At 45.6% G+C, this 14,674-nt stretch overlaps 1 protein-coding gene across 1 annotated transcript; it reads left to right on the top strand.

Annotated features, from left to right (window-relative positions):
* Nucleotides 1–8,533: 8,533 nt before the first annotated feature.
* LOC138354339 (mucin-21-like) lies at nucleotides 8,534–10,840 on the top strand. The gene is made up of 2 exons (XM_069308497.1): nucleotides 8,534–8,557; nucleotides 9,776–10,840. Exons 1-2 carry the CDS (start codon nucleotides 8,534–8,536, stop codon nucleotides 10,838–10,840), a joined length of 1,089 nt encoding a protein of 362 aa, XP_069164598.1.
* The last annotated feature ends 3,834 nt before the right edge of the window (nucleotides 10,841–14,674 follow it).

A 14,674-nucleotide genomic window follows, 5' to 3' on the forward strand; every position in this document is an offset into this window, starting at 1 on the left:
ATGGACGCAATTTGAAAATAAAAAAATAGTCGAAAATAAATTTAGGATTTGTTTTTTCCCCAAAACAGCCAGGGTCCTCTGGTAGGTTAGGAGGGCAGGAAGTTCTCCTAAGGTTTCAAAATGTCATGAAAACCGTTAACTGAAAGTTTCCTCTCCTAGCCTCTCCTAGGAAGCACCTCAAGGTAGCCTAACCGAGTAAGCGGAGGACTCAAAACGTGAAACGGGACAGTACATCACTTTCGTGAGCCGCTTCCATTTCAAATTGCGTCCATCTTAGGCCATAGCGCATACGAGCGAAAAGCGGCGATATTTTAAGATAACGGGTTGGTCGCTAGGCATTAAAAGAATGTGTATGATGAGGCTAGGGAAACCTTGGGCCTATTTCGAGTATTATGAACGTTGAGCAGTCAGCCCGTCTTCCTAAGGTGACGTAAGTCAAGAAAACGGTCAATTTAAAGTGTCCTCCCCTAACCTACCAGAGGACCCGAAACAGAAAACGGGAAAGTACGTCACTTTTGCGAGCCGCTTCCATTTTCAAGTACGACAATTTTTGTAACGCATACGAGCGAAAAGCGACGTTCTTTGTAGGAGGACAGGTTGGACTAGCTTGAGTTGTAGCAGGCTATGCGTAGATCAATATAACTGACATTGTACCTGTGCAGATTAGCTTAAGACCTGAGATAAAGTGAAATTTACACGATTTATTCCATCTAACGTCATACTTTTATGCAATAGGAGCCACAACTCTGTATGGAGCAGCCAATTATCTGAGCAGACATCTAGAAGTTACTGTTGTTAGTCTCAGTCTACAATTACCTCTGGCAGTTTACACCATCTGCTGTTGTTTTTGTTTTAGATTCAGCTACTCGGAACAAAATTTCCATGTAGCACGGGCTACAGTGAGCCCGTAAACCATCTGCTGAAGAAGATCTGACCAAGTGTAAACTCACCAAAACTATTCCCATAACTTACGTCACTGTGTAACTGAATGTTAAACTGTATAGAGTTTAGAGAAAACTCGCATCACTTTGTTTAAGAAATATCCATCTATTTTTATTTCAAATTAAGTCCACATAGCGCGCATACGAGCCAAAAGCGACGTTATTTTTAAGAGGACGGGTTGAATGTTATGAGAATTTCCTGCTCACCTAACCTACCAGAGGACCCTTAACTTACTGTTGTTGAGAAAAAAATCCTAAATTTATTTTAATTTTTTTCATTTTCAAATTACGTCCACTTTCGACCATACGGGTAAACGGGCAAAAGCGACGTTATTTTTAAGAGGACAGGTTGCCTAGTACATACTCTGTAAACTTGCATTACCTGCAAGTCTGCAATTTGCTTACCTCTCATGACCATGTACTGTAACGTTATGTACAGTAATGGTCTTAGATTACTACCCCTGGTACCATTACTTCAAATTTGATTCAAATAAATCTATAAGTACACTACAAATGCAGATTGCTGAGCCTCGAGTATTTGGATTCAGTTCCTGAGCCCATTATGTGACTGTAACCTACTTAAACACTAAGTCAAAGTTTGAATAAACTGTTGTCATACATGTGATACTGTAACTTGTTTACCTAAACGAATATTGGGATTAATTTCCTGAACCCATTGTCTATAAACTTTTTCACTACCACTCACAGGATGAGTATGGGGTCCACTATCACTCGCTGGATGAATATAGGGTTCACTACCACTCGCGGGATGAGTATGGGGTCCACTATCACTCACTGGATGAATACAGGGTTCACTACCACTTGCGGGATGAATATGGGGTCCACTATCACTCGCTGGATGAATATAGGGTTCACTACCACTCGCGGGATGAGTATGGGGTCCACTATCACTCGCTGGATGAATATAGGGTTCACTACCACTTGCGGGATGAATATGGGGTCCACTATCACTCGCTGGATGAATACAGGGTTCACTACCACTCGCGGGATGAGTATGGGGTCCACTATCACTCGCTGGATGAATACAGGGTTCACTACCACTCGCGGGATGAGTATGGGTCCACTATCACTCGCTGGATGAATATAGGGTTCACTACCACTCGCGGGATGAGTATGGGGTCTACTATCACTCGCTGGATGAATATAGGGTTCACTACCACTCGCGGGATGAGTATGGGGTCCACTATCACTCGCTGGATGAATACAGGGTTCACTACCACTCGCGGGATGAGTATGGGATCCACTACAAGTCAGAGACGTCTGAAAGACCTTTTTCAGTGTCACAGCTGTCAATAAGTGGAATAGGTTAGACGTAGAAGTCGTTGAAGTTAATTCGGTTCAAATCTTTAACTGTAAATACGATAGAACCATGAGATATGAGTCTTACATTAAACTAAGAACGTCCAGGAAGGCGGGGCCAGGTGCCCAGCTCGACCCTACAAAGCACATCTAGGTGAGTACGAACACACGAGTCAGCGTCGAAAAAAAATAACGATCCAGTTATCACCCGTAACAGATTTACTTGCAAAAAAAAAAGCAGCAATATTACTGCATGTAGAGCTAGCAACAAATTAAGGTATGCTTAAAATGTTGCTTGTCGATGCTAGAGACATTAGGTTACCTACCTTATCATGCAATGATTTCGGGGCTCAACGTCGCCGCGGCCCGGTCTTCGACCAGGCCTCCCCTGGTCGAGGACCGGGCTACTTGACCATCATTTGTGGTCTAGTGTCTCAAACATCGACACCACAACTCTTCAGACGTCAGAGGAGTTGTGGACACCTGAAGACACTGTGCAAGGTTTGGCTAGTACTTGAATTTATTTCATGTTATAATAATATTAACAACTGTAAATGAAATTTACAGTGTTACTTGGCTACACGAACGCTGGCTGCCACGGTCTTGACCACAGTATCAGGCAACTTAACCTCCGCACAGGTCGCTGGATCACGTAATTAATCCCTCGCCGCTACCAAATAAAATTAAATGAATTATTATTTTTTTAAATATGATGCCATAATTTGGAACAGTTTACAAAAAAAAACATAATCGGGATCATAATGTCAACTTTGGGTTGCCTGTGGTTTACCTGTGACCGATTTGCAGTCATTAACTCGCTGCCCAACATAGAGCTTCCCAACTACCTGCCTGATCAACCGTGCTATTACTGCGTGTTCCCTGCATACTTACCTCACGTCCTCTCCCCCTAACAGGTCGCATTTTTTTACGGAATACGTCACACTGTAAACTTGCACTGTTTCACACTGTAAACTTCCTGGTAGTTTACAGTGTGTGTGTGTGTGTGTTATCTGCAATTGGCAAATTTTGGATACTTGCTGGGTCTTTTGGTAACATGCCGTCCTGGATAAAAGACATGGATATTTCTTGTACATTAGAGATGCGAGTTGATACCTGGTTGATGGGGTTCTGGAAGTTCTTCTACTCCCCAAGCCCGGCCCGAGGCCAGGCTTGACTTGTGAGAGTTTGGCCCACTAGCTACATGAACGTCAGTCTTGGCCAGTATCACGCAAGGCTACACGAACGTCAGTCTTGGCCAGTGTCACGCAAGGCTACATGAACGTCAGTCTTGGCCAGTATCACGCAAGGCTACACGAACGTCAGTCTTGGCCAGTGTCACGCAAGGCTACACGAACGTCAGTCTTGGCCAGTATCACGCAAGGCTACACGAACGTCAGTCTTGGCCAGTGTCACGCAAGGCTACACGAACGTCAGTCTTGGTAAGTGTCACGCAGGCTACATGAACGTCAGTCTTGGCCAGTATCACGCAAGGCTACACGAACGTCAGTCTTGGCCAGTATCACGCAAGGCTACACGAACGTCAGTCTTGGCCAGTATCACGCAAGGCTACACGAACGTCAGTCTTGGCCAGTGTCACGCAAGGCTACACGAACGTCAGTCTTGGTAAGTGTCACGCAGGCTACATGAACGTCAGTCTTGGCCAGTGTCACGCAAGGCTACACGAACGTCAGTCTTGGCCAGTGTCACGCAGGCTACACGAACGTCAGTCTTGGCCAGTGTCACGCAAGGCTACACGAACGTCAGTCTTGGCCAGTGTCACGCAGGCTACACGAACGTCAGTCTTGGCCAGTGTCACGCAAGGCTACACGAACGTCAGTCTTGGTAAGTGTCACGCAGGCTACATGAACGTCAGTCTTGGCCAGTGTCACGCAAGGCTACATGAACGTCAGTCTTGGCCAGTGTCACGCAAGGCTACACGAACGTCATTCTTGGTAAGTGTCACGCTACATGAACGTCAGTCTTGGCCAGTGTCACGCAAGGCTACATGAACGTCAGTCTTGGCCAGTGTCACGCTACACGACCGTCAGTCTTGGCCAGTGTCACGCTACACGACCGTCAGTCTTGGCCAGTGTCACGCAAGGCTACACGAACGTCAGTCTTGGCCAGTGTCACGCAAGGCTACACGAACGTCAGTCTTGGTAAGTGTCACGCTACATGAACGTCAGTCTTGGCCAGTGTCACGCTACACGACCGTCAGTCTTGGCCAGTGTCACGCTACACGACCGTCAGTCTTGGCCAGTGTCACGGTACACGACCGTCAGTCTTGGCCAGTGTCACGCTACACGACCGTCAGTCTTGGCCAGTGTCACGCTACACGACCGTCAGTCTTGACCAGTGTCACGCTACACGACCGTCAGTCTTGGCCAGTGTCACGCTACACGACCGTCAGTCTTGGCCAGTGTCACGCTACACGACCGTCAGTCTTGGCCAGTGTCACGCTACACGACCGTCAGTCTTGGCCAGTGTCACGCTACACGACCGTCAGTCTTGGCCAGTGTCACGCTACACGACCGTCAGTCTTGGCCAGTGTCACGCTACACGACCGTCAGTCTTGGCCAGTGTCACGCTACACGACCGTCAGTCTTGGCCAGTGTCACGCTACACGACCGTCAGTCTTGGCCAGTGTCACGCTACACGACCGTCAGTCTTGGCCAGTGTCACGCTACACGACCGTCAGTCTTGGCCAGTGTCACGCTACACGACCGTCAGTCTTGGCCAGTGTCACGCTACACGACCGTCAGTCTTGGCCAGTGTCACTCTACACGACCGTCAGTCTTGGCCAGTGTCACGCAGGCTACACGACCGTCAGTCTTGGCCAGTGTCACGCTACACGACCGTCAGTCTTGGCCAGTGTCACGCTACACGACCGTCAGTCTTGGCCAGTGTCACGCTACACGACCGTCAGTCTTGGCCAGTGTCACGCTACACGACCGTCAGTCTTGGCCAGTGTCACGCTACACGACCGTCAGTCTTGGCCAGTGTCACGCTACACGAACGCTGGCTGCCACGGTCTTGACCACAGTATCAGGCAACTTAACCTCCGCACAGGTCGCTGGATCACGTAATTAATCCCTCGCCGCTACCAAATAAAATTAAATGAATTATTATTTTTTTTAAATATGATGCCATAATTTGGAACAGTTTACAAAAAAAAAACATAATCGGGATCATAATGTCAACTTTGGGTTGCCTGTGGTTTACCTGTGACCGATTTGCAGTCATTAACTCGCTGCCCAACATAGAGCTTCCCAACTCCCTGCCTGATCAACCGTGCTATTACTGCGTGTTCCCTACATACTTACCCAACCCGGCTAACCTGACACTTAAGCCTTACAGCAACATGTCGCCGTCCTTCACGAAGACTTTACAATTGTTCCATTGGTATTTTTTATATAGTGTGTGTTAAAAGGTAGACGCGGTGGTGTTGGTGAGGTTAGGGCGCCTGACAGCTGGGTGGACAGCACTTCGGATTCGTAGTCCTGAGGCTCCGGGTTCGATCCCCGGTGGAGGCGGAGACAAATGGGCAAAATGTTTCTTTCACCCTGATGGTCCTGTTACCGACCAGTAAATAGGTACCTGGGAGTTAGACAGCTGCTACGAGCTGCTTCCTGGGGGTGGAGGCCTGGTCGAGGACCGGGCCGAGGGGACACTAAACCCCGAAATCCTTTCAAGATAACCTCAAGATAAGATAAGGAGAGCATGTAACCACCCCGTGAACCCTGCAAGCTCCACAAGGAGCACACAAGTCACTGTCTGCTCCTAATGACTCCTTAAGTACAAAGCTCCTAAATCGTGTATAATGTTAGCATTAAGAACAACCTTTTAAATATACTACACACATTTCTTATAATTTGCTTTAATCTTTTCTGCGAGGTTATGATTTGCGGCGGACACCCTGGAGCAGCCTGGGCCACTTGTCTCGGGAAACCTGGACAACTGACATTAACACCACCAATGGTACACTAGCTCTTAATCATTCAAGTAATGATAAGCTGTAAGTCGAAACTTAGAGAAAAGTCTAAATTACTTCTGCAATAGATCTTCACGAGCTATACCATCGTGGCAGCCTTCAGTGTATCATCATTCTTAAGTGTTCCAAGGTTCTAGCCAATAGGAAACGACGTTCTCAAGATATTGCATAAAAGCTCATGGCAAAAAAGACTTGTCAATAAGAACAGGTTTTGAGTGTATAAGAAAATGACTCTACTGAGGAGTAAACTCTGTGACTTCCTAGCTCAAGCTGAGCCCATGGTTTACATCGCCTACAGTGAGGGCGCGCCCACACTTTTCACCCACACACCGCCAACATTTTCAAACTGCCACCACTCGCACTATGTCATACTTGTCTTAGGATAATACTGGAAAATACTCAGTCCAGCAAAGACTGTTATTCACAAGACAAGGCGTGCCAAGCAGTACCCTCACTAAACTTATAAAATGGCCCACCGACTAGGTGACAACCCCCGACCGCTACCATGTGGCAGCAGACACACAGGCAGGAGTCTCAGTAAGGCTCATTATTCGAACGCCATCACTTAGGTCCCAAAGGGCAAGGAAAACCTATACCACCTAACACATGGGACACAGGGGAAAGGAAGGAACAGAAGAAGAAATCACAGAAGTTGCTGTTTAAAAACCTGTTTTACACATACACTCAGCCTGATGTCCGAGCTTCCCTACTCGGTTGCACCTTTAGGCAAGAATTGGTGGAAGTCACAATAATAGTACGATGCGACACACTTGAAGAAGCATGAGGCCGTAAAAGTCGCACTTCCTGACACTCAGACTCCGCCAGAAGAGGTCATCAAGAGGAAAGTCTGCCCAAGGCGACAAACTGGCGACATAGGTGGACGAGACCTGAAAAAGGTACAGGGAGGGAAGTGTACAAGTGGACCTCCAAACCCCCCGAGGTCCGAGATCTTCACTGGTCGCTACCAAGAACTACACCTTCTGCTCATACAACGTACGTACAATGTGACCACAACATTTGTTAACTAAGGCATTACAACTTTGGTTACGTTGTGTGTTTGCTGGGATACCATAGAGAGAGAGAGAGAGAGAGAGAGAGAGAGAGAGAGAGAGAGAGAGAGAGAGAGAGAGAGAGAGAGAGAGAGAGAGAGAAGGAGAAGGAGAGAGAAGGAGAGAGAAGGAGAGAGAAGGAGAGAGAAGGAGATAGAAGGAGAGAGAGAGAGAGAAGGAGAGAGAAGGAGAGAAGCGTGTATATAAGGAAGGAGAAACTGCCAAAGTACTTCATCAGCAAAACACATGGAGGAATCTCAAAGTGTTTTGGAGATTCCTCCAAGATGGAAAAAAACTCCATCAGTAAATGGGATTTTTTTTATTAATTTTTGTGACTTTCCTATTTATTTGTTTTTATTAATTTGTATTTTTTCTACATATACGAAAAATAGTTTTTATTCTCATAAAATAATTATATTGTTCATTAGCTGGCTTAACAGGCGGTGCCCGGGTCGCCCTTCTCCTCCCCCTGTTCTCTCTCTCAATTTCACCTTCTCTCACCCCTTCCTCCCCCCTCTCCCCCCCTCATTCTCTTTCCATTCGTCTCCCTCTTTCTCTCTTCCCATCGCCCTTTCTTAATAAATATAATAGTGTAACCTGAATGAATTCACGTTCATCTGTTTCGAGTAAACCATTAACATTAGGCACGGGTAAACAGCAGGAGTAAGCTTAAAAAACTATGTATAACACAACCCTTGTTTTTATTGCAGACTTAATGAAAATTGTAGTAGGGGTGGGGGGACTACAGATGCCGATATTTCTTAAAGCATGACACTTGGGCCGACCCGCAACTGGCCTATGACACTGACATACCCTCCCTGTTCCAAGTTATAAAGTTGGCTGAAGCTAGCCCCAAGCGTCCGACCTCTTAGTTCGGACAGACAGTCATTCTATTTTGTAGATATAAATTTGATTAAATCCAACGCAGGGGTGAAAGCTGTTATTTTAATTCAGCATTTAAAAAGTTGAATCATGTGCGTTGCTCAGTTGCATTCTTCTCTACCTGAAATCTAAAATAATATATATCCGCTTATAAATATAAAAGGCTTAGCCGTGTGTAATTAATATTACTATTATTGCGATCTTTCCTGCGGCCCGTGAAGGACACCAACAGGACCAAGGTCACACGGGGTGAATGACGACCCTGGTAGTGATGACCTAAATGTGGCCAGGGTAGGTCAGGTTATCTTGCTCCAACGTCATCAAAATATTAACAAAGTTAAATGCAGGCGATGAGTCACAATAACGTGGCTAAAGTATGTTGACCAGACCACACACTAGAAGGTGAAGGGACGACGACGTTTCGGTCCGTCCTGGACCATTCTCAAGTCGATCAACTTGAGAATGGTCCAGGACGGACCGAAACGTCGTCGTCCCTTCACCTTCTAGTGTGTGGTCTGGTCAACAGCAAAATTAAATGTTGGAGATGAACAGAGTTTGTGTGTTATTCGCGACATTTCCGGCAGCTAGGTGCGGCCAGGGCGTTAGATCAACCTTCCACCAGTCTTTTCGCCTTTTAGCGAACATTGCATCAATATATTTAGCTTTCGTTTAATATAGACAAACCCGAGTAACAACATTATTTAAACAGACGATTTGAATGAAGACGCACTCACTAGCAATATATGTTGCCTAGCCAACACGTCGTCTTAATAGTACGTCACATTTTGACGCATACATTATCTAACGCCAAAAATTGTCGTACTAGAAAACGGTAGCGGCTCCCGAAATTGACATACTGTCCCGTTTTCTGTTTTGGTTCCTCTGGTAGGTTCGGATAAGGGCACTTTACTACGACAGTTTCTTGACGTTGGGAAACTTTGGGAGGACGGGCTGGCCTGCTAACCTACTCTTCCCCTCGTAAGGACTCCTGGAGAACTAGGTCAGCAGAAAACATGTTAATTGATTTTGACAAAACATCATTTATTTCCGTTTGCATTTCCGTGTTCCTCTCCAAAACTCACACTGCCTAGAAATAAGCATATGCTTCTAACCGCTTTACCCGCGAAAGTAAAATATTCTTTCAATGCCTTTAATGCTGCCTAATAACAGTATAAACTTGTTCATTTTATATCTGCCGGTGTTGCGCTTCTCCAATACATTTCACATTTTAAGTCCTAATATACTAATGCATTAAGGCGATTATCATTTATTCTTGTCAGCCATTTTTACTATATGATATATATAAGCTGAAAAATATAATAAGTCCTATTTTAATCTGGTTTCACGGATAGATTTAACACCGCTGTAAATTAATAATATAGTGTTATGTAATGAATTATTGGCAAAAAAATAACAACAGGGAAAATAGCATATGGAAGTTGTACATCAGTTGTAAACAAAGATGCCAAGTTGGGTTCAAATTCAATTTATAATTGTTTACTGCGAGTGTCAACATAATGCTCATTTGTTGTTAACTGCACCCATTGTGCTGCTTGTTATCTTGCATTATAAAAATATCTTTTGTGTTTCAGATTTTAAATAATAATATTATTATAATTATCAATACTAGTGCTGGTAGTGCTACTAATAGTGCTGGTACTACTGGTAATAGTGCTGGTACTACTAGTAATAGTGCTGGTACTACTAGTAATAGAGCTGGTACTACTAGTAATAGTGCTGGTACTACTAGTAATAGTGCTGGTACTACTAGTAATAGTGCTGGTACTACTAGTAATAGTGCTGGTACTACTAGTAATAGTGCTGATACTACTAGTAATAGTGCTGGTACTACTAGTAATAGTGCTGATACTACTGGTAATAGTGCTGGTACTACTGGTAATAGTGCTGGTACTACTAGTAATAGTGCTGATACTACTGGTAATAGTGCTGGTACTACTAGTAATAGTGCTGGTACTACTGGTAATAGTGCTGGTACTACTGGTAATAGTGCTGGTACTACTAGTAATAGTGCTGGTACTACTAGTAATAGTGCTGGTACTACTAGTAATAGTGCTGGTACTACTAGTAATAGTGCTGGTACTACTAGTAATAGTGCTGGTACTACTAGTAATAGTGCTGGTACTACTAGTAATAGTGCTGGTACTACTGGTAATAGTGCTGGTACTACTGGTAATAGTGCTGGTACTACTGGTAATAGTGCTGGTACTACTAGTAATAGTGCTGGTACTACTAGTAATAGTGCTGGTACTACTAGTAATAGTGCTGGTACTACTAGTAATAGTGCTGGTACTACTAGTAATAGTGCTGGTACTACTAGTAATAGTGCTGGTACTACTAGTAATAGTGCTGGTACTACTAGTAATAGTGCTGGTACTACTGGTAATAGTGCTGGTACTACTAGTAATAGTGCTGGTACTACTAGTAATAGTGCTGGTACTACTAGTAATAGTGCTGGTACTACTAGTAATAGTGCTGGTACTACTAGTAATAGTGCTGGTACTACTAGTAATAGTGCTGGTACTACTAGTAATAGTGCTGGTACTACTAGTAGTGCTAGTCAGCGAAATTCAGGAGTCGAAAACTCCAATGGTTCAATGTGTTTCTTGTCAATATGTGTTCATCTCTTAGCGGTTTAGTGATCACAAATATCATCGGGATACAATTTTAACAGTGAACTAGGCTTAGCTTATGGAAGAGACGTGCGTCATGTGCTTCAGTAGGCAGTACCGATGACGGGAGAGCTGCTAACATCCTCACTATGGTCAGGCACATCACCTGTAGCCTGCAGAGCTCTGTCTCCTCGAATTCGACATTTGTAGATAGTGTGTCGAAATATATAACATACTGTAGGCGATGAGTTACAATAACGTGGCTGAAGAATGTTGACCAGACCACACACTAGAAGGTGAAGGGACGACGACGTTTCAGTCCGTCCGTTTCGGTCCAGGATGGACCGAAACGTCGTCGTCCCTTCACCTTCTAGTGTGTGGTCTGGTCAACAATACAACATATTGTACTTATGTGGCAATATTAAGACAATGCAATAAGATCTAACCAGCATCCCTGGACTCTCCCAGACACAGACTGAAAAGCGACGCGGGTTCGATCCCAGAGCACAACCTTAATATTTTATACAACATCAATTTCTCGTGATACCATTGTCCACATTGTACTGTGCTTCAAAGCTTGCTCAGGTTATACAGTAAGGGATATAGGCAGATTTTCAGAAGCGTTGTGAATAGATGTTTGTTCTTGTGTGTCATAGAATCATTTTGTGAAGCAACTACAGGAAAAGTAATAGTTGTGAGGCGGAGAAGAGTCCCTCGCCTCTCCCCACTACACAGTTGGTGCCCTCAATAAGTCTCTCTCACTCTTGTTTCTTTACGTTTGACCTTAATACTCGGCTATCTTGAGATGATTTCGGGGCTTAGTGTCCCCGCGGACCGTTCCTCAACCAGGCCTCTACCCCCCAGGAAGGAGCCCGTGACAGCTGACTAACTCCCAGGTACCTATTTACTGCTAGGTAGTAGGAGCATCAGGGTGAAAGAAACTTTGCCCCTTGTTTCTCGCCGGCGCCCTTGATCGAACCCGGGACGACAGGATCACGCGTCCAGTGTTCTGTCCGCTCAGCCACCGGCTCCCTCTGGTGCCAACTCGCTTGGTCGCGCTAAACGTGGTATTAAGACCTGGATATTCCTGCATCTGCCTGACTGCCTCTACCTCACTATTACTGACACACGATCACCATCCTCACTGCATTCATTATCAGCAACGCTTTCAGTCTTCCCATCACCATATGTCGTCTCTGTTACAATAGGCTTCATCACAGCCTAGATAACGAAGCACCATGACTCCAAACCCGTCAGCACCACAGCTTAGATAACGAAGCACCGTTACTACAAACCCGTCACCACCACAGCCTAGATAACGAAGCACCGTTACTACAAACCCGTCACCACCACATCCTAGATAACGAAGCACCGTTACTACAAACCCGTCACCACCACAGCCTAGATAACGAAGCACCGTTACTACAAACCCGTCACCACCACATCCTAGATAACGAAGCACCATGCCTCCAAACCCGTCACCACCACAGCCTGGATAACGAAGCACCATACCTCCAAACCCGTCACCACCACAGCCTAGATAACGAAGCACCATACCTCCAAACCCGTCACCACCACAGCCTAGATAACGAAGCACCATACCTCCAAACCCGTCACCACCACAGCCTAGATAACGAAGCACCATACCTCCAAACCCGTCACCACCACAGCCTAGATAACGAAGCACCATACCTCCAAACCCGTCACCACCACAGCCTAGATAACGAAGCACCATACCTCCAAACCCGTCACCACCACAGCCTAGATAACGAAGCACCATACCTCCAAACCCGTCACCATCACAGCCTAGATAACGAAGCACCATACCTCCAAACCCGTCACCACCACAGCCTAGATAACGAAGCACCATACCTCCAAACCCGTCACCACCACAGCCTAGATAACGAAGCACCATACCTCCAAACCCGTCACCACCACAGCCTAGATAACGAAGCACCATACCTCCAAACCCGTCACCACCACAGCCTAGATAACGAAGCACCATACCTCCAAACCCGTCACCATCACAGCCTAGATAACGAAGCACCATACCTCCAAACCCACCACCGTGACGCCACCACCACTGCTCCTAGCATCACCATAGGCATCACCGCCCCTAATTACGGTCGGCGCCAGGGTGGCCCAACGTCCACCTCACAATATCTAAGATAGACGCAGTTCACATGCTCTTTTTTGTGTACCCAGGAGACTAAAACTAGGAAGAGAAGATGGCTTGTTAAGAGCACGGAGGCTAAGAGCACGGAAGCTAAGGGGCACGGAGGCTAAGATCACGGACATTAAGAGCACGGAGGCTAAGAGCACGGACATTAAGAGCACGGAGGCTAAGAGCACGGACATTAAGAGCACGGAGGCTAAGGGGCATGGACACTGAGAGCACGGACATTAAGAGCACGGACATTAAGAACACGGACATTAAGAACACGGACATTAAGAGCACGGACATTAAGAACACGGACATTAAGAACACGGACATTAAGAGCACGGACATTAAGAACACGGACATTAAGAACACGGACATTAAGAGCACGGACATTAAGAGCACGGACATTAGGAGCACAAACGTTGAGAGTTCGGCCTCATGAGAGAGATCGCGGTGGTCTTATCGTCTCCTGTGGTGGTATATCTCACACAACAATTAGTATGATATATTGTTAACAATATGAATGATTTCCCTCCTCCTCCTCCTCCTCCTCCATCTCACTTCTCTCTTCCTTCCTCTCACTTCCCCTCCTCCCTCTCCTCACTTCGTCTCCTCCTCCTCCTCACTTACCTGGTAGATGGGGTTCTGGGAGTTCTTCTACTCCCCAAGCCCGGCCCTATGCCAGGCTTGACTTATGAGAGTTTGGTCCACCAGGCTGTTGCTTGGGGGCGGCCCGCAGGCCCACATACCCACCACAGCCCGGTTGGTCCGCCACTCCTTGGAGGAAAACTATCTAGTTTTCTCTTGAAGATGTCCACGGTTGTTCCGGCAATATTTCTTAAACTCGCTGGGAGGATGTTGAACAACCGCGGACCTCTGATGTTTATACAGTGTTCTCTGATTGTGCCTATGGCACCTCTGCTCTTCACTGGTTCTATTCTACATTTTCTTCCATATCGTTCACTCCAGTATGTTGTTATTTTACTGTGTAGATTTGATTCTTGGCCCTCCAGTATTTTCCACGTGTATATTATTTGATATCTCTCTCGTCTTCTTTCTAGTGAGTACATTTGGAGGGCTTTGAGTCGATCCCAATAATTTAGGTACTTTATTGCGTCTATGCGTGCCGTATATGTTCTCAGTATTCCCTCTATTTCAGCAATCTCTCCTGCTCTGAAGGTGGAAGTGAGTACTGAGCAGTACTCAAGACGGGACAGCACAAGTGATTTGAAGAGTACAACCATTGTGATGGGATCCCTGGATTTGAAAGTTCTCGTAATCCATCCTATCATTTTTCTGGCTGACGCAATATTTGCTTTGTTATGCTCCTTAAACGTTAGATCGTCAGACATCATTATTCTTAAATCCTTTACATGCTGCTTTATGTTGATTCTCATTTTTACCGTATCTGAGTACTTGGAATTTACCGCTGTTAAACATCATGTTATTTTCTGCTGCCCAGTCGAAAACTTTATTAATATCTGCTTGTAGGTTTTTAATGTTTTTAGCAGAGGTCATTTTTATGCTGATTTTTGTGTCATCTGCAAAGGATGATACAAAGCTGTGACTTGCATTCGAGTCCTTCTCCTCCCTCTCCTCACTTCCCCTTCTCTCTCTCTTCTCACTTCCCTCCTCCTTCTCCTCACTTCCCCTTCTCCCTCTCCTCACTTTCCCTTCTCCCTCTCCTCACTTTCCCTTCT

Source organism: Procambarus clarkii, chromosome 62, assembly GCF_040958095.1.
Source record: "Procambarus clarkii isolate CNS0578487 chromosome 62, FALCON_Pclarkii_2.0, whole genome shotgun sequence".
NCBI classification, from domain to species: Eukaryota; Metazoa; Arthropoda; class Malacostraca; order Decapoda; family Cambaridae; genus Procambarus; species Procambarus clarkii.